This window comes from Hippocampus comes, unplaced genomic scaffold (assembly GCF_001891065.2).
Source record: "Hippocampus comes isolate QL1 unplaced genomic scaffold, H_comes_QL1_v1.1 scaffold786, whole genome shotgun sequence".
Taxonomy (NCBI): Eukaryota; Metazoa; Chordata; class Actinopteri; order Syngnathiformes; family Syngnathidae; genus Hippocampus; species Hippocampus comes.
The window spans coordinates 111,959-133,334 of NW_017805375.1; the positions used below are offsets into that span (position 1 = coordinate 111,959).

Sequence of the window (21,376 nt, forward strand, 5' to 3'; positions counted from 1 at the left end):
AAAAAAAAACTTGTGTAACATTGGAGTTCGGATTATTATGTATTTAAATTTTGAGGCAAATATTTGCCCTTTTACAGACAATTGATATCAGCTCCAAATCATGGTTATCGGCCTCCTTGACTACTCATAATTATCACCCGTCCAGAAAAAAAACCAAAACCATATCGTTCCATCTGTAGTTTGTAGTTGTACTTATTGTCTTTTTTTGGTGGGGGGGGGGGACAAGAGGCAAAAAAACCCCCAAAAACCTGCAGTCACTCTCTGGCAGGGCATGACAAGTTCCAATCGCAACGCACATTGTCGAGCGACGTGACTGGTCACATGACGCGGCGACTCATCATGCATGACGGGGAGTTTATCGCTTTTCACCGTGTCATTGGAAACCTCGCCATCTTTGTGTGGTTTGCCGTGCTGCGCTCCCACTAACAATATGTTATACAATCTCATTATATAAAGCCGTTCCTCCTCGCTGTTTTTTTAATGACCTTTTTTTTGTGGTCTTTTCCAAGTGTCTGGCCAAAAAATGGATAAAAGGCCGCTTGTCTCCCCCGTCCCGCGTCCGTCAACCGCTGGCTTGACGGCACTGCCCTTGCTTCATTTTTGTGTTCATTGTTCTGCGGCAAAAGGGCAACTTGCTGATGTCTTTTTTATTTATTTATTGATTTATTTTTCTTTTGAACTGCTCATAGGGATTCGCTAACGTCACTGTGTACGTTTTAGGTCATCTGCGTGAACTTTTGGTGCAAGCCCCGAGATATCTGTGACTTTTTTGGAGCACTAAAGGAGACATTGTTGCATTTTGAATTGAAGCATGGCCGACAATCAGCTTCATTTAATGGCGCCTGACAAAATTCGATGAATTGTGCCGCTTTAGAAGAAACAAAATTGATCCCAAGGAAAAGTCCCCGTTGGTGCACCCAGCAAAGTCATACTTTTTTTTTTTTTTTTTTTTTTTTTTTATTTTAAAAGAGATCAAGAAGCCAAAACAAATAGTCGTGCTGCCAGAATGTTGTCCTCGTTGAGTTGGTCCGAAATGAAAGATGAAGCTTTTAATCTTCAATTTCATGTAAGCCACTCATCCAGTTAGCTGCTCATTTCCCATGTTGCCCCCCCCCCCCACACCACCTCCCTGATTGGGTCTACTTAAGCCCTTCGCCATACGTGACAGATCACCCTTTCCCTTCCTCAATGCCATTTGAGCAGCACTGAAGGACTTTTTGTGCGCCTGAAACTTGGGTGGCACAGGCTGGCATGTTGACATGCGACTTGGCATTTTGGAGCCGTGTTTATGGCCTTGGACGGTCAGAGTCGGAACACACACACGCACACACACAAACACACACTTGCGCACGTACGCGCTCACACAAACTCTCTCATTCGCCTCCTTATGCCAGCAGCAGTAATGGGTGGTGGGTCTTGGCCAAAGGGGATCTTGCGTCAATAAATACTGATGCAGCTTGACGCCCCAGCCTGAACACAAACAGAGGGAGCGGGGAGGGAGAGTGGAAGAGGGGGGGGCGGAGAGGTAGAGGGAAGCCTTGTGTAGTGTATTACGGCCTACGAATTGGAGCAAAAGGAGAGTGCGTGCGTGTTGGGTTTATGCCGGTGATGCTCTTGCCTTTGCTCGTCTTTATTGACGGGCATTTGGGTTCATTGTCTTCCGTAGGTCAGCACGGTGATCTATCTGTCTTGCAGTCCAGAGGTTCTGGGTTTGAATCCCGGCTCAGTACGCCCTGTGTGGAGTTTGCATGTCCCCCTTCCCCCCGTGCTTGGATGGCGTTTCTGCAGGTATTGTAGCTTCCTCCCCACATCCACCAAATGGACCACCGCTGTTCGATCGGGACTGGACCATACCGCGAATAGCCAAAATTTGCATGTAATTGATGGCCATTTTAAATACTTTTTAATATTTAATATTTTTTAAACCTAAAAATTATTTCTACAAAAAAACTACTTTGCCACACCCCAAAAAAAAAAACCCTCCCCCAATTTTTTTTAAGATACAAAGAAAAAAAAAATCTGACGAGGCAACTCCACAGGTGGTGAATCGCTAGCATGCGGGGCTTGACTCGACTCGTGAATGGTTACTTGTCAACATGAACAGACATCAAAAGAGGCTTTGCACTGGCTCCCAGTCAGCTCTGGAATAGAGATTAAAATTCTGCTCCTGGTCAATAAATCACTGAATGGTTTGGGTCCTGACTACATGATAGGAAATGCTAATTGAATGGCAACCCACTCGGCCTGTGAGGTCTGCAAACGCGGGTCTATGAGTGGAGCCCAAGTTTCAAAACATGCTGAAGCGCCTTTTAGCCGTTATGCTGCACCTAATTGGAATCAATAAAATCAATTTCACTCGACAGTCTTTTAGTAATTTCGGAAATCAACTTTTTACTTCTTTTATTTGCTTTTAATTGTGTTTTTGAATGTCTTTGGCTGTTCTTTTTGTTCATGCTTTTAAGTGTTGTGCTTTTGGTTGTGTGAAGCACATTGAGTTGCCTTGTGTATGAAATGTGCTCTCGAACTACATTTGCCTTGCCTATACTGTATGTGCTCTTTGATTGGGCAGTCCTGGGTTTGGCCCACTTAAACTGAAGATGACGCTGTCGAGGACCTCCCACTTGAGGTCAAGTTCGACTCCCTTCCCCGCATTAACATGCATACCATCAAAATGAGTGCCCCCACTGCCCCCCAGAAGCGGAATGCAAGTTAACTTGCAGATGTCTCCAGATTAGAAGGCCCGTGTGCGCCTCAGACGTTCTGTCAGGTGCTGCATCAGCTCAAGAAATGTGTCGAAAGAAATTCAAGACCCCCCCCCCCCAAAAAAAAAAAAAAAAAATCTTATTCCGAACAGTGATCCATGACAGGTGGTTCTGAATTATTCATGCGACGTCTGGGGAGCCGAGCGGTGATGTGTTTTTTTTTTTGTTTTTTTTAAGTCTCAGAAAGAGAAAACAACAAAATTGCATTTGCTTTTTATTAAAAAAAACAAACAAAATAGTACACTCGTGTCACAACTGGAATGTTAGCACATGCGTCGAGAATGAAGGCTTGTCGTTGGCCATCCTCATATCCGTGTTGAGTCTACAAATAAACGTTCCAACATGAGAGCTGCTACTTCCAGAGAGAGCGTTTTCTACAGACCGATAAATTGACTAATAGCACCTATAAATGTAGGCGTGGTTTCGTGCTTCATAAAGAGTGTGTGTGTGTGGGGGGTTGGGGGGGGCGGATTCTACTCAGTAACTGTCATAAAAAAGTCGCAGTGGGAGCTTTTTAAAAAAACGTCCGTGGTGCCAGACGAGAAGAGTGTCTCATGTCTGGGCCGGTGGAAAGTCAAGTTTAACCTACTTCTAAAAAAACAAAATAGAAACTTCAGCACTTTTGACCTGTTTTTCACTTTGCCCTAAAACTCTTTTTTTCTTTTGTGTTAATTGAGGTTTTACTCTCCACGTTGAGAAGATTTGACACCGCTCCCTCCATTCGCATTTGATGTCATTTTATCCGTGTTTTGTCGGTAGTGCTTCATGAATCTCAGCTCGATGCTCCTCAGTGGCTCGACTCGGTGGAAGACAACAAGTGTCGAGCCCCTTTTTGAGCACAACGGAAGCTCTTGTTGACCAGGACAGATGAGAGCCCCATTATTGCCCTTTCTCTCGCTCTCTCTCAGTTTCAACAATGTGCCTTTCAAGTTATTCAAGTGTGGGCAAACACGAGTGTAACGTAGCCTTTGGAGGAATTTATTAAGTGTTCAAGTTTTGCGCTTAATAAATGTCATGCATGCAGAGAGCAATGTTTTTATGGTCAAAATGCTTCGCCGGCCGAGCCAAATTGTTTTGTCATTAGTGAAGTGACTTCATCATGTGGTTTGTTTTTAAAGAACAAATTGGTCACAGTGCATTTGACTTTTTTTTTTTTTTTTATTGTCTGGAAAAAGGGCCAATAATGTAATAGTTGGTTATCTTTTTTTTTTTTTTTTCGCCCCTTTGGCTGTGGCTCTTCAGTTTGTGCGCTGTTTCTTTGTGGAGGGGAAATGTGTAATAACCACTTAGCGGCTTCACAACGGTAGCAATTGTGCATGTGTCACTTCAAATTCAAATTTAGGCCCGGGAAGACACTTGAGACATTCGGCTGTGATCGTTAAGTGAAAGTGACACCGTGCGCCACGTACAGTAGACCAGCACGTTGGCTTTGTCCTCCGAGTCAATCTGTCAGATCGCAAAATAATCCAGATGTTCGTTTGCAAACGATACGCAGATTAAGAAGTCACAAGACCTCAAAGATTAACCCATAAGAGTTCACATCTGCTCCTACGATTACAGTATCAGGAAAAGGCAAGGGCTCCGGTTCACTTTAAAACAGAGACCATGCCCGCTTTTAGACTGTCAGACTGTCCGTGTGTATAGTAAATAAAACTTCATGCTGTATATGAGATGAGCAAAAGTGGAAAAAGTACACAGTACTTAAGTAGAAGTACAAATACGTACAAGTAAAAAGAATTCCTATAAAAGTTAAAAAAAAAAAAAAAAAAAAAAGGAAAAACACGTATGTCGTACTGTACTTGTTTTGAGAGCTTGGCACAACTGGGGAAAAACAAATTTGTACTCCCCACCACCGGATTTCAGATAAAGACACAAAACAAGTTGCATTATTGGAACCGGTCTTGAGGGATGACTTTGCAGTGTCGGTGATGAGTATGTGTGTACTAGGCCTGAGTCTCGGAGATGCGTAGAAAAAGGGCTGTAACCAGGCAGGTCAGGTGGCTCTGCGAGGACGTAATCCACCCCCCGCTTCCATAACCGAAAACAAAATCCAAAGTTCCCAGCAGTTACGCAATGTTGCGGCTTAGTGCACCCTGGGTCTCCGGAGGCAGAATGAACTTTTCAAGGCACTAATCTGTGCATACGCCATGAAATTGAGGTCTAAAAAGGGACCCGTGAAGGAGCCTTGAGGCTTTTGTGGTCGCAAATGACAAAATGTGACAAAGCAACAAAATGAACAACATGTTGGGTGCGCACGTACGTGAATGCTGAATTTGACGGCCAACATGTTGGAATTGATCTCTGGGGGCTACGCTGACCAAATTCATTTTATTAAGACACCTGGAAAACTGTTTTTAATTGTTTAAAATTAGAGCACCCCCCACACCCCAAAACAAAACAATACGGGCTCATACACAGACCCTAAGCTGTATTTATGGATGAATATATTTTTTATTCATGTACACTCAGGGTATGCTCATATGTCCGGTTTCTTTTCAGTTCAGCTATTGTGACCTTCTCACAGTTCTTATGTGCTCTTTCTAGTGTTTGGAAAACCACCCCACACTAAGGCTCAATTATTACAAGCACAAATCCAGCGACTCCTGTTCCAAAGCCCCACGTTAGGCGCGCTTACGCTCGCCAAAACGTTCCCGTCTTTTGTTGTCAAGGTAAGCTCAAGCTTCGAGTTTCATTTGCCCAGCGTGACTTCGGATACCGGCCAGTGAGACGATTCATGTGGCGTAATTTGAGCTCCCGTTAGGTTGTCGAAACCCAAATTCTTCTGATTTCTGAAATCCCAATCAGCCATTGGATAAACTCGTTGGCACTTTGTATACACGAGCTCTCCCTGAGCCTTCAACGCTAATTGGCTGCCAATGGCAAAACTCCAGTGGTTTGTTTCATTTGGCATCTTGCGAGTGTGAATATGTGCAATTTCAAGTCCTTGCTGCTCGACAAACACCCCTTACATCATGAGAAGTTTTGAAAAATGCCATTCACAGCAGTATTTTAACGATGAGAAGTCAGCACTCGGTGCTCGGTGTTGTACTGTCGTCGCAAATTCATGAGAAGAGTTCAGAATGCGGGAGTCGTTTTTCATTCATTCGGACTTTGTTTGGATTTCACTTCTGCTATTTTACTCGCCGACATTTCTCTGCGTCAGCCGCTGCGGACCGGCGGTAACCGACGATAATGGGCAATGGCGCGCCGCTGTCGAAACGCGCGGCGTGAACGTGGAAGCGTTATTAGTCAAATTCGTATGAAACCAAGTTTTGTCATCCTCCCGCGAATGCAATTTGCAAGATGTCATAACGCCGCGAGATCATTACCGCGACTCTCAGAAGGAGTAGTTTATCACAGGAACCAAACACCAAGGTACGGTCAAGATTTCATTTTATGCCCGGCCAGATAAATGAGCTCGTGAGGTTTCTATGAATCGAAAAAATGTTGCGAGATGTGTTCGCCGCGAGGTTTCTCGATAGCTAACGCTTACACTGCGTATCGTAGGAGCCAAACGCAAAAAGTTCCGCTTTAAATCTCATCTTGGTCAGATCAAAGGACGAGTCGCTTTTGCTTGGATCAAAAAGAACGAGCTGTCGTTTGCTTGATTTTATGTCTTGATTTGCGAGCAATATGGTGGCAGTGGTTTCCTGTTCAACTATGCATGGTTAAAATATGACACGAATTCAAAATAACCACACAGCCTCTACTGGCTTCATAGGAAACGCCATAGACGGGCTAACAAATTGCTTTTAGGCAACGGATATTTGGTCCTCGCCAGAAGGAGCCACAATGAACTAATCATGATGTACACAACCTCTTAGTGATTTAAATTCACTTAAATGATGTTCGCACATCTTTTTGTAAAGTACATAATAGAGTGCTTTTTTCATTTTTTTTTTCAGTAACTAAAAACACTTTTCAAAGTTAGTTTTTTTTGTTTTGTTTTTTGGGGGGTTTGGGGCAGGCCAGAATGGATTATTGGCATTCCCATTCATTTCAATGGGTAAAGACGATTTGTGATACAGTTACGAGTGCCGTCACGGAACAAATCTCAAACTTGTGTATTGTCTCCATGCAGTTCATTTTTCGTACAGCTTGCTTACTTAGCATGCGGCTCAGCGTGGCAGACACAAAGTGTGTCAGAAGTGAGCTCATGTGTTTTTTTTTCCTTGACAATTAGCGGGTACATATATAGAAAGCGCTGATTATTGGGTCGCACCAATGCGTCTCCTGTTTGTCACCCGGGCCTGAAAATGAAACGGATTGTCTCGTGTCGGCATCGATCAGGCTCATTGTCATTCGCACATGATTGCACCCGGGGGGCTTACACCCTAATGAGCGTCCGTGCGATGACAAGCCGCACACCGAGCGCTTCTCGCATGGAAATGCAATTGTAAGATGCTGACACACACCGTGTAACACACGCGAACATCGGGCCATCCGTGGGAATGTTTATTTGACCCGACAAAGATGCGTTCTCACAGAAATGTGTCGACTGAATAAGCAGGCGCACGGGGGCCGGCGCCAAAGGACTTCAGAGGAGGTGCCGTCGCTTGAGAAAAAGGAAACACAGTTGTTGTTGTTGTTTTTTTTTTAATTTTTTTAACTAAGTAGAAGAATAGAAAAAAGCCAGGCTTATAAAATTTATGATTGTTTTAAATATTGCAGTTAACTTCTACTGTGATGACGACTACTCTAGTAGTAGCAGAACAAATAGAAAAAGCTACGCTAACTGTTAGCGGTTTAAACACGAACTCATTGCCAGGCATTTTCTCACATTGGGAGAGCCGATACCATCCATTTCTGACTGAGGATGTGCGCGAAGCCCCTTATTAATAATTTTTAATAATGAAAATAAAAACCCCCCACCAAACGATTGGGTTTTTGCAAACGTATTTTTCCGTTTTGGCATTGAATGATTGTTAGCCTCAGCTGTTTTCCGGGGACACCGGGGCGCATAAATCACTCTTCATACACCATCGCTCAGGATAATCTTTCAGAAGTATCCGATAATCGGGTCTTCGCAATGCTGATATTTGGCCCGATTGTCGCTAGACACCTTCGCTCATTTCAACCTTGCTAAGGCGAAATGAATCTTGGAAAGTATGCAAAGCAGCACCGGCTATGGTGATTATTCATTGACGGTGATGATTATTTGACTTTTCAGCCCCACCGCGGTCTATTAAAAAATGGTACACTGACTCGAGAGTTCACCAAAGCTTGTTTTTTAGCCCGCAATCAAAGTGTGTGAATGTGCGATCATGTCGGATTGAGTGTCGGAGCTCACCTTGCTCTGCTTGTTATCTGGCCAATAATGGATAGCGCACAAACATCACAGTGATGGACTTAACTCGCATTCCCCTCAAAGCAAACATCCATTTTCATCTTGTCGGCTTCGCAGGCGTTTTGCTTTTGCTCCGCCAGCTTGTTTACAGGACAATAATGCCTCTGTCAATGCCATTAGCCATGTTCAGACCGCACGCTCGCTCCGTTGGCGTCACAGTAGAATGGCGATTTAGTCACTTTTCTGCTGACAACGTGCACTTGCGACCGTGGCTTTAAGGACCGTAGTCGGAACATGAGAATGAAGTCGCTTACATTTAATGGTCATCTCTCATCTTTTTTAAACAAGGTTAGTTCACCTACCTTAAAAACAATTAAAATGGTACTCTGTACACGCAAATAATAGCAGTTAAAAATTCTATTTATAGACACTATTAATAGACACAAGCGGCCCTGTTCTCCCCTGCCAATATTTTTCCCCTCTCACAGATGTATTCACACATTAATTCGGTACACAAAGGGCATTTTGTTGTAAGCACGGATCTAAAGGGGCCCCCCACCTCTTTTGTCTGGCGCAAATAAACCGTGGCCGCGCACCAAAACACCTCCTCCACCGTGTCCCCGCGTTTTGTCTTCGTCGGATGACTCGTGTCTAATTAACAGTTGTGGCCGCTCCACTTCCTTCTGAAAGCCTCCATTTTCGAAACCAAATCTTACAATTAAGCTGTCGTCGCCTCCAAAGTAATGGCCGCGCCGGCGTTGACAGCGGCGTCATCTCAGCACGGCCTCCTCTCGGGTCGGCCCGCTCCGAGACGCGGCTGCGGAATGAAAGATGAGCTCGCTTAATGGACATCTTACCGGAGGACGCCGGCGCACAGATTGACCTTAAAGCGTTTTTTTATCCCCGCTCTAATTGACTCCGGAGGAAAAGAAAGCGTCCACCAAAGTGGACACTCGAGGATTTGAGTGGTTGTTATGATTATTATTTTTTATATATATATATATTTTTTAATGTCTTCGCATTTTAACCTCGTACTTAATTTACATTTGTATTGGAACTCCATGTTCCGTCCTTGTGTTCATTTTGTGACTCCCTTTTTTTTTTTCTCTCTCTGCCGCCATGAGTCACTTAGCAAAAAGTGAAAAAAAAAGCGTCTCCATCCCTCAATCGCCTCGCTGTCCTTGTGAGAGGTTCCCCCGAAAAGGGGACTTTGTGGAGTGGATTAATGCTGCTGATGAAGCTTGTTGACATCAGATGGCATGGGAACGACCAATCCACTCGCACAGCTCAGAAAAGAAGCTCAGGCAAACCCGAAGTTGGCACGTACGCGCGAGAAAAAAACAAACAAACTAAGCCCAAAGCAAGTATCCCCTCATGTTCCCTTCAGATGGAGGGATGGTGCCAAGAACATCTTTTTTTTTTTTTTTTTCGGGAAGAATTCCAATCCAGCCCAAATATAGAGTGAGCAATCATAGTTGGTCATTGATTATCTAGTTTTGAACGATTAAATGCTTCAGTCTAACTTAAATGCATCCATTTCCGATAGCATTTTGCCCTCATCGGGTTCAGATTAGATTGTTGTTGTTTTTTTTTTTTTTTCTTTTAAACAAGTGCTTGAGAAAATTGATGAATTATGGCTTTTATTTTTAGAATACTGATCTGCGGAGGATTTTTTTTCCTCACGAGTTTTCACATGAGACCAGATTAGTATTCCACCATTGTCACGAATTCTGCTCGTCTTTGGCGGTTTTCCTACATATCGTCGCATGCGGCCGGAAACCTTGTATGTCCAAATATGGTCGGTTTCATTTTGGCACAAATAATACTAATAATAATAATACATTTTATCCACAGTATTCGTCTGTCCCGACATTGTCTGTCATTTTGACTTCTTATTAACCAATTTAAAATATGTAAAAGAACAAATCTGTTCACTCTCTTGGATACTTGACGCTGTCTGAGAAGTGTCAAACGCTCTGCGGCAAGATATAAAGTATGTAAAAGAACAAATTTGTTCACTCTCTTGGATACTTGAGCTGTCTGAGAAGTGTCAAACGCTCTGCGGCAAGATCGAAAGTCTGGAAGCCCCCTCGCATAATCATGAGTGAAACTAATCAGGTTAGCTGCATTTGTGTAATCTCGTTTTATAAAAATGGACGGCTGTTACACTTTGGTACAGAAGGAAGCGGTCAGCCACGAAGGTAAGGAAGGCGGAGTCATTTCCGTCCGCTACACCGTATGAAGTCAGCTCGTAGTTTGATGTTTTCCATCAGTCGCTGCGGTTAGAACGGTTCTTTGACATACTTGCGCACACGGGACACTTGGTGAAGTTACGAAGCGCACGCTCCAGTCGGATGGATTATCTCCGCAATAATCGTAATGACAGCACAATCCACTCAGCATCAGCTTGCTTGTAATGCCGCCGTAAACTCCCGCGTCAACCGGAGTGACTCAGTATTAGTGCAGATAATCCCTCGAGTCTTATTTTTGTGACATGGCGCCCGACGCGGGCACACGTGGCACACTCGGGTCTTTATTTTCACGTCGATTGTCGTTCCGCTCTTGTCTCGGTCTCTGCGGAGCAGATGCTCGCTCGCGCATGATGTCGCCGGGCGCGTGTGAACTTATTGCGAAAGCGACGGAGTCATCGGAATCGATGACTTGGTGTACGTCGCATCGTCGCGGATGATTTGGCAACGCGGAAATGCTCTCGTGGACATATTTAAAATTGAAGAGCAGATTGTTTGCACAATCGGCGAGCTCTTAATAGCTTTAGATTTTAAGCCGGGGATAAAGACAAAGCTCTTCATCTTCTTCTTTTTGGTCTCACTGGCATCTGAGATTTTCAGATCAATTCATGAAGGTTTTTCGATGTACCAAAATGTGATCCTTCACCATACGGATCTCAAGGTTTCAAACTCAAAGGTTTCAAGACACGAAAAACGTTTTTACCTCGATGAGTTTAGTTGAGTTGAGAATCTGTCCACTCCAACCCCCAAAAAGTTTAAAAAAAAAAAATTTTTTTTCTGGTGCTGTTTGTGGAGAAGCGAGTTGAGTCCACTGCCTTCGTCCGGCACTCATATCGCAAGTTTTTGCTTGCAAGTCAAAGCCAAATAAATAAATGGAGCGAATGATGCAGTGTCGGGTCACTTTTATCTCAAGGCACCACTGTGTTTGTGTCCAAGCAATGAAAAAAAAAAAAAGATCCCTCTGAATTTTTATGGGTATTCGACGCTGCCTTCTAAATCCTAAAGCTAATTGTACATCGGTATCCAAGCGGTTTCAAATCCATTTTCAACCAAATGTCACCTTTAAATCGAGGACAAAAAAAGGTCGCATGGATCAATTTGAGAACAATGAATTGTAGAGCCGACCAATCCGAACTGTGTTAGCCCGTCCACATTTGCTCTCTAAGCTGTGCAGATGTGGAGTGTTGTTCTAAAAGCGACCCCCTGACTGCTGCACTGACATGCTCGCCCGCTGCTGCACCGAACGAGCATTCGTCAGTGGAGTACCGGAGGCCGAATGCCTCGAATGAGCTCGGCGCGCCGATCCGGGCTGGCTTTTGAAAACAAGCAAAGAAACCCCATCCAAGCCCCCCCCGAACCTCACCCGGCACGTCGGTCGAGGAGCTTTGCCAAAGGTAGCCCAACGCTAAACATTCACAGAGCCGCGGGCGGGCAAAGTGAGAAGGCATCAGATTGACGTCAGAGGGAGCCACATGGAATAAATTCCTCCCTAATGACTGCGGATGCTCTGGCTTATTGTACGAAAAGCCGTCAAGTTCGCGTTCGTCTGGAAATGCCCCCGCTCATTTCGTACTTTGTTCCATTTGGAGCGCGTGAGTGTACGCGCGTCATCGGGGTCATATTGTCGGAGCCCCTGCCTCTGATCTTTGCTAGTCTTCCAGTGTTGAAAAGGATCCCCCCCCCCCCAAAAAAAAAAAAAACGACTGACGAAATGCGAAGCCTCTGCTGCGTACGTTTGGCTGCCGAGTTCTGACTCGCCGCCTTTGTTGCGACACCTGCCAAAGATGTGCAACGTACATCTTCCGAACAGTTTTAACGCAGGATGTTATGAAATGCTGGCATGTTGACCGTATGGCTATAACACATTTTGTTTTCGGGTTTTTTTTCCATCCCCAGAATCCGTAAACCGTACTAAATGTTTTACTTGACAATGTAGCTGTCACTATCAAATATTTTTTGAATCAAATTTTCGATCGATTATTCCATCAGTTAATGAGATAAATTTTTATTTTGCTTTAAATTGTCGCACAAAATGCCCCCCCCCCGCCCCCCCATTATGTCTAATTCAAATTTTGGTTGTTAATTTGGTATGCACAGATTCGCTGTGTCCCTCGAGGTACGCCGAAAGGATGTTCGACTGTATTTGTCTGTGCCTGCATTGGATGGACCTTGATTCAGCATTCCAGTGGGGTTTCATCCTAAATCGAATTCGATATGATGCCATAATACCACTTTGTTCACATAGCGCTGCAACTGGAACAACGCGCTTTACAAAACACAAAACGATACAACTTGCAACCATTTTCACTCGTCCCTTCTTTTGTCTTCCTCGTACGTCTGCGTCAATCCAACGATTCTGCTATATGACGTGGCGACAAAGTGGAATCTGCCCCATGTGATGTCCACATGTGCAACCGAGCGCCTTCCGAACAGGGAGGCCCTTCTGTCTTCCCGCTGACCCCTTCCGCCGCTCTGCACAGGTCACGGGACGTCTCTGTTGACTTTTCTTTTTGACACTCAAACATTGCCATGTTTTGGTCTCGGCTATCTCAGATGCTTCGAGTTTCCACATGTTGCTAGCCGGTGTTCCCTGCTGGCCGCCAGACCACATGTCAATGTTGTGAATGAGCCTCATGGCTTACTTTTGCGAGAGTATATTAGCAGCGCGGTGTCACGTTTATTTTATACCGTTCTGACTTGTCTTCTTCAGATTTCCTTTTTTAGTTTGAAATATCACAAATACCAGAAATCCAGTGAAGGGAGGCCAGAGAGTGAGCTACTGTATGTGCTTCCTCCGACCAGCTCCACTTAGGAGCGGGCAACAGTATTTTGGAACGACTGGAGACTCTTGAAGGAGCACCGCCTGACTCTGAAATAAAACGCATTGCAAACATTCCGGCCAAGATGTAACCAAGGCACGGATGACCGTTCCAAAGTGCTGTTGTGAAAAAAGAGACGAGTTTAGAAACAACCGGTGAATGTTGTCGACGTGAAAGGAAAAGGTCCACCGTACAGACGCGACAAAGATAGCCGCTTGTGCCAAATGAGGCACTTTTAGAGCTTTGGAGACAAGGCTCGCCTCTGGCGGGAGGTTGTTGACTTTTAATTGCAACGCCTCCGTGGTGATCCTTGCGTCTGTGGGCGAAAGTGGCGGCGGGTCGGTGTGGCTGGCACCCTCTCACCGCTGGCTCGGTTTACTTGCGGCAGAAGGGCCATTTTGGAGGAGACAGGATGGCACAGTTGGCACGGCCTCGAGCGGCAGAGAACCAGACTGGTTTGTCTTGAAACGGACAGGTTGCCCGGGTTGGCACACCGTCACGCTGACTCTGAACCTTCACCAAACCCCCCCACCTCCAAAAAAAACAAAAAAAAAAAACGATCTGTCCCCCTTCACTCTTTTCTCTGGGTTGATGCAACGCATAATCTGCACAAAAGGCACCTCCTTCAATGTCCTTCCTGCGAACGTGGAGCTCGTCTCACTGCCGCACACTCGGCATGTATGGACAGGATGGGCCATGTCTGCGTCCCGCTTCTCCGCCAATTTGTCTCCTCGCCAGTCGTCACTCACTTGGCATCGGCCGCCGTTCCTTTTTCCTTGTGGCGAGCACGTATGTCTCTCCGCAAGAAAGTCTTATCTTAGCCTACGTGTTGTTTCGTTTTTTTTTTTTTTTTTTTAGTAACAGATATACTCTACGTACGGTATATACACACCGATTACCGGCAGCTGTGTCTCATGCAGTTTATTGTACAGCGGCTCACAAAAAAAAAAAAAAAAAAGTTTCTACATGTGCTTTACTGAAAAAAGTGACATATCGAGCGTCAGGGAAAAAAAATGCCAACTTTTCAGCTTATACACGGCGATTTGTGCTAACGATGGATGAGCATTTCATTGTTCTGCATTTCACGATCTGAAAGAGATGAAGAACCAAACCATTTTTGTTGTGATTGTAGTACCGTACATAATTTTCAGACAAATGAACGTGAAATTGGATCTCTTATGAGAGTAACGGTGGGGAATCAGCCCCTCGTCAGTCTTGAACTTACCGTTTTGGCATTTTGCGGTGCAGCAAAAGCAGACGGCATTGCCATCGAGGTCGCCGTTCTGCTCGTTTTCTCTGCTTTTCGTCCAGAAACCGGGTGTTTTGGACGACGCATGTTCGACTGCCGATTCAGACAGCAACTGATAGAAACAAAGAATCTCTGCTTTGCTTGGCTTCCGACGGAGCCGATATTCCGTGGGTGTTGCGAGGTTGCTCAAAACGGCTGCCAATGAATGACTTCACGGCGATCGAGCGATGAGTCGGAATACTTAGCGGGTACTGCACGTGTGTGTTTCCTTCTGGTTCTGTTATTGCCTTTGGGCCATCTGCCGCCATCACCCCACCGACGCGCACGCTCGGATGCTAACCGGCACCGTCGCCCTTGTTCCGCTTGATCGTAGCAAGTCGTCTGTTGTGCGTTTGTGTTATTTGTTCACGTGGGACGAGGAAACAAAGAAGTCCAACTTTGGCTTGAAACGTGACATTCCGAGCTGTGCGTTTTGTGTGTCGGTGCGCAAGATGTGAATATTTAATCCCGTCCCTCCTTGGGCCATGTATTAATCATGGCGCAGTCTGCTCGGGCTGAAAATAGCGCCTAGCAACCCCACAAAACGTGTAGCCTCGGTGTGTATTTTCTGGTCTGCTGCTTGGTCACGTGTGTGACACAGCACATGGTCCGCTCACATTTTCCCTCCCCTTGTCTGACTTCAGTGGAGGAGGGGGGGGGGCCTGGCAAAGGCGGCCATTGTGTTTGCACAACACATGTTCACCTTTCAGAGTGCTGCTCGTCTCCAATTTGGGCCAGCAAATTGCCTTTAGCGAGCTCCCATCTCACACTTAGGAAGGATAATTTATCATTATTTTATTTACGATCAACACATTTTCACTCTGGAAAATGTTGCTATTTCTGAAAACCACTTCATTTTTTTTTTTTTTAAATAAATGAGAGGCGTTGCTCCTCTTATGGAATGATGCTGCCCGATGAGCATGCAGTCGTCCCACGTGTGGTATGCTCGTCCCATGTGGCGGTGGAAATACTGATAAGGCATCAATGCAACAGATGGCCCCGGTTGCTAAACGCTGCTCATCGCATGTATGGTCACATGTCACGCACGCAAACGTAATGTACCTCCACAGACAATATGGCTGGAATATGTACATCGAGTAGCTTCTCCCGGCAACGCGCATGCGGCCGTGGGTCGCCCCGTCTGTTTATGATCTATCTCGTCATGCGCTCGCGTGACTCATAAATAAACACTCAAGCCACCCTCGCGGAAATGTCGCGGTCGCCTCGTCTTGGGAAACATCGACTGCATGCTCGGCCGTCAAAATCAAACAAATTTCAACACGGCAAGTTATTCAACTCAACATGTCATTTTAATTGTGTACAATACATTCCATTTTTTTTTCATCCCGTTGAGCATTTTGCACATGTCCACCCTGTCGTTTTGGAATAAGCGCCCCCCCCCCCCCTGCGTTTCCATCACATCACAATCAGAACTGCCAGCCTGGGCCTTCCTGTTTTACAACATGTGAATGTGGGTTGGGGCATCTGTTTGTTTTAGTGAACACGCATGTGACATTAGGCCAGGCCCTCAAAACAGGAGACCAGACACAAAGTGTGTGTGTGTGTGTTCGCGCACCTGCCTGTGATAATGCAATTGTGCGGCTTAAAATACACTTTTGCCACATGCCAAAAAAGCTTTCTCCCACTCTGCACAAATTAGCAGCAGCCCACACAGCACTGACACATAGCTAGCGATCAGAGCACAGATGCTGCAGGGATTGAGGAGGAAGGTGGGAGAAGAAACTAGACAGGCGAGAAGAGAGCCATACATCATTATTTACTGATTATTTACACACGCGCATATATATATATATATATATAAAAAATCCAATACTGCGTGCCAGTACCACTTGTGCTATTGACACATACAATTTTAATCCATCCAATGACAGATAATTATCTAACTAAGCTCTTTCTTTCTTTCACTCTGGTACACACGATGAGTTGCCCCAGGGGCAAACCGCCACAATACTTGATGTCAGAATTTTTTTCCCTCAAGTATCAGTGGCTGGTATCGGCCACCTTTCCGAACGAGTACCCAATACACTGAAATAGGGTCGCCATCAAGCCGATACCGGCTATCAGTACTCTATTTCTAGAAAAAAAAACAGGGTGAATTGGCAAACAGCAAACTCAGAAGTCATCGTACATGTCTAATTGTCGACAGTCCACGAGTCTTCATCTTAAAAAGGCCAACAGCAGCCATGGCGGGCGCTTGAAGCGGGCCTGTTGCGACAGGAATTAAGCTCCCTGAGCTTTTCCAAACCAAACCAAACCAAACGGAATATCTGCCGGCGAGATCACTGAAAAAGAAACAACGGCAACTCAACGAACAGCTGGCAAACGTCCCGGCCCACTGAGCCGAGTGGCGCTGAAACTTCTGCGTGTTGACGTGCGTGCGCGTTTGTCAGAATGTCGCTCGCAGCTGCACGGTGTGTCAATATTTGGGATTATTTTAAGTGACGCAACTTGTAAATTGAAGGAGCAAAACGCCGCCTTTGCAAAGCCGCGCCGGCCGAGCGGCTCTCTGCAACTATTTACAGAAGCGATCGGCCACTGCAGAAAAGTCACTTTGCTCATTTTGCCACGTTCTCTTTTATAAATGACTTAATAGATGGCCGTCCGCTCGACTGTGATCAATTTATTTATTTGTGACTGAGACCAAAAAAATGTTTTCACCCCAATGGCCAACCCTAATTTCTTGGCAACAATTTAGGCCCCCCACCCCCTTTTTTTTTTTAAGTTTGTGGTGGGTTTCAGAGCTCACCGTGACCACATTAAGGCCGCCAGCCAGGCTTCTGCTCACTGGAGTCTTTTGAGGGAAGTTCTCTGAATTAATCCTTTTCACATCTGACATTATAAAATGAGGTTCGTGTCTATTTATTTCTATCATGTGATCATCTTCATCTTTCCGGAAAACTCATTAATTAGCTCTAGCCTTCTTCAAAAAAACAAACCAATTTTTAAATAATGATTTCAATATAAAAAAGTGACACTCTCTATTTTTTTTAAACATAGTCTCAACACAATTAAATGGAATGTAAAGAACTGTTTGTATTTTTGCGACTCCTGAGGTGTGCCACTTGGCCACCGTCACAGTCCTGAAGACGCAAACGGTTTTCACACAAACGTGTCGCAAAAGGGTGTGCACACTTGTGCAACCACGTTATTTCACTTTTATTTTTAGCTCACCAAAAAGACCCCCCCCCCCATTTGACTTGAACAGGTTACAGGACACTTCAAATGGTGCGAAATTATTTCCTGGTCTCGTTTTGTAATTCACCAAAACCTGCCATTTAAACACGGACGGGGGAGGGGGGGCGCGTTGCCCCCCGGGCCTGCTTGCCAGAGCTCCAGATGGGCCCACAGAAACCCAACGCCACACCCACACACTCCCTGACCTGGCATGGAGCTCCGTGTCTGCTGCCAGTTTGGTGTAGGCAGCATTCAGTGGCAGCTACCTCTTGTCTGTACAACTCACACACACACACACACACACACACACACACACATATTGCCATTATATACTTTAAGGTGTATTCGGATGCGAGGCTAAAACTTTTCAAAACAGTGACAGATTAGACTTCCAATGTTAAAACACAGCAATTTATCACTACCTAATTATAGCTGGAGGTTGTGACCTTCATGTCAATGTGCGTGCGCACACACACACACACACACACACACACACACACACACACACACACACACACACACACACACACACACACGAGTGCGCGCGTGTGTGCACCCAGCTGTCAGAATAATGGCAGTGGAGCAGACAAAGTAGGCTAAAACATTGTCTGCTCTGCTGGAAGACAAAAACAAGTCTGGCTCTGAGCACTCCGCCGGTCTGACAAGACCTTAGTTAAGTGCTCGTTTGCGTTCGGGCTGGACAATTACGGGAAAATTTTTTTAAAAACATTACAATCGTTTTTGATAGATATTGAAATCAGGATAACAAATATGATTATTATTCGGGAGGGGGATCTCGAGCAGGGGTGTCCAAACGTTGTCGTTTGAGGGGCGCCTACAGAAAAATGGAAGGATGAAAGGGCCACTTTAAAATCCGTCAACTTTTTCAAACATGCTGAAGTCAGTCAAGAAAGCAATTGTAGATCATTGGTGTTGTTCATTGGCTTTCTGTTCAAGGTGTTCAGGCAAATAGTTTGTGATTTCTCCAAGTTTTGGGGTGACCAACAGCCATCGATCTCCAGAATAGAGACTTCACAGCAGCCGCATACCATTTCCAAATTCAGAACCCCCACCCCCATTTGTTTTAACTAACCTTGTGCCCCACATCAAATGTCATTTTTAGTAATATACAATTTTATTTTTTGTCATGTCGCGGGCCGCTGAAAAATGAACGGCGGGCCGTAGCTTGGACACAGCTCATCTCAAAGGATGACGTGCTGCGACCTCACCTCAGCACGCAACGAAGATTCACTGGTGTTGAAAATTCACTCATCTACCCAAAATGAACAGTTTTGTCGCCGCCATTGCTTTCACCGGCAAAAGCTGATTTGAAATACGATTGTCTTGAGTTACCGGCGTAGTCGCAGAACAAAATATGCAAATCGTATCTCAGGGCGCCAGTGCGTTCGGGTCCGGCCGGCATCCTTTTCGTCCAGGCCAGTTTTAGTGACGCTTCTTCGGAGCCACAATTCAAAAGCAACGCTTGTTTTTTCAGCAGCGCCTTTATTTTCTTGATACTTGAGTCAGTGTCCATTTTTTTTCGGTCATCATTCCTTTCAGCGAAGGGTCCCAATCATTTTGCCTGCGTCCATATTTTTGCGCTCTTTGAAGCTTTCCTGCTCTTCTACCGGCACAGTAAAACAGGAGGGGGTGGTGCGAGCGCGCCATATGTCCCCCTAATTTGCTCCAAATGTGAACTGCCGTCACTGGCAAGATGGAGCGGCAAGCCCTCTTTTCCGCCCAAAAGGAAAATCAATGGATTTGATCAGATTTGCGTTTGGCAGGCGGACGGTCACGCAATTGACCATCCTTGTGAATGTTTTCCCCACCCTCTGCCTTCGTTGATTTCATTCCTGTCTTATTTCCCGGAGCAGTTATTCCTACATTTTTCCGACACCAAAAAGACTCACGAATTTGCTGTAAAATTTGATCGAAAGATGCTTGAGGTTTCTGCTGTCAAAAGTTTTAGCGCTCCTTCTTTGCGTGCCCGAGCGGTCGCCTATCATGTCGGCTAATCTCCGTCCGTCCCGCTCGTCTACGGGTCTCGCGGTTTCTCTTCGCGTGCGAGTGTTAGGTCAACGCACGGCGAGGTATATCGTCTACGTTTGACTGCGGCCGTTCCTCGGCGCTCTTTCACTTCCTCCGGCTGCTTTATGCAAGAGGTATGCTTTCGTAAAGGCTTTTAAGAGTGCGAGCGGCACCGTATGGATGCCCAGCAGTCTTCTGCGAGCCATCTACTGTATAATGGATGACCACTTCTGGCTTTAGACCTTTTGCTTTACGTTCCCAACGATTTCGCTGGCCTTGTGGACCACAGACGCCACGAGTAGCACATGCGCAGTCCAGAAAGAGGATTCCTTCCTGTCTAATGGCCGTGAGCTATATTTGACCACTCGCCCAGTTGAGGAAATGCAAATCCGAACTCCCCTGAAATTCTTCATCACTCTGTGCTGCACAAAACTCCTCTTAATTGAAATTTGTTCATTCTGCAAGTCCGCCCATAGTGACAAAACACGTTCTTGTACTGTATGCACAAAACACGCTTTTGTGCACAATTTTGCCGTTGTGCTCACGTCATTGCACGCGAGAACAAGAGAGCGCTTATGTTGGCAAAATACTAATTGATTTGCAGATGAGAAAGATGCCCGGCTCGAGTTGAATGTCACACTTTCGACTACCTGCCGCAGCATCTATTTGGATTCTACCATCCATATGCATACTCGGGTTGAGGTGCTTCAACTCCAGTCTTCTCTCCCTCATACGACGTGACAAGCTGCGGTTTGCCGCCTAATCACGATCTTCACCTCAAAAGCTGTGCTACTTGCAGATCCAAAGCGACGCACCGCCGCCATGTTCAGGGATCCGCTCGTCATTTCACTGGTTTACAAAACTGAATCTCACGGGCAAACCGGGCCTGCTTGAAGAATCTATTGGTCTGCGTCATTGAACGGTGGGTGGGATTCCATTTGAAGAAGAGAAATGAAAAGCGAAGCAACGCGTTTTACCCAAAACGGAATAAATAAATAAATAAATTGTTTTGTATGACGACTTCATGTCCGTTCAGCTTTGTGTATGATGGCGTATTGCCATTTTTTGGTAGAAGGCTCTTGTCTGCGCCTTTTGAGGTTGTCCTCCAAAAGAAATGGGTTCACGGAGGGCCCCGTAGGAGCGGAAGTGCTTTGGAAGAAATGGGCAGGGCGGGGGCCAGGGTGGGGGGGGGGTTGCCGGCATCACCGCCCTGCAGCTAATGGCTCTCGCTCTATTGCAAGCTCGGCACAGACCCCGGAAGGCATTACCATGGAAGGAGAGCGTGTGAAATATGAATGAAGGGAGTTCCTCGCTCAAGAACAGGACAAAGATTTGGCCCGCTTTCAACTAAGCAGTTTTGGGCTTTTATATTCACAGACGGTATTGAAGTCCATCAATGTGATGGACAAGGACAAGCAGTAGTTTGGCAGAGAGAGAGCGAGCAAGCGAGCGAGTAATTCTTCATGTTATTTGTTGCCACTCTCACGTTTACTCTGAAACAAAACATTAAATCAAGACAAAGACACATTCTGTATTTGGAGAAAAAAAAAACACATAACTTTGCTGCTCGCTAAATGCTACTCCGTGATGGTGTTAGATGGGTTCATGAATCGCATCAATGTAGCAGTTTAATGTTAATGAACAAAAACGATGCAGCAACACATGTATAAACGCAATATCAGAACACAGTGGACAACCGCATACGCTTATTTGCTGTACCCCACCCCCCCCCCCCCCCAAACGCCTAC

At 45.5% G+C, this 21,376-nt stretch overlaps 1 protein-coding gene across 5 annotated transcripts in view; it reads left to right on the top strand.

Annotated features, from left to right (window-relative positions):
* LOC109517114 (histone deacetylase 4-like) overlaps nt 1-21,376 on the top strand; it is a 79,006-nt gene that overhangs the window by 8,771 nt on the left and 48,859 nt on the right. For all 5 annotated transcript variants that reach the window (XM_019872069.1, XM_019872067.1, XM_019872070.1 and 2 more), the window contains exon 3: nt 1,667-1,788. In XM_019872069.1, coding sequence (XP_019727628.1) covers nt 1,749-1,788 — 40 coding nt within the window. In that variant the 5' untranslated portion in view covers nt 1,667-1,748. The remainder of the gene's footprint in view (nt 1-1,666; nt 1,789-21,376) is intronic.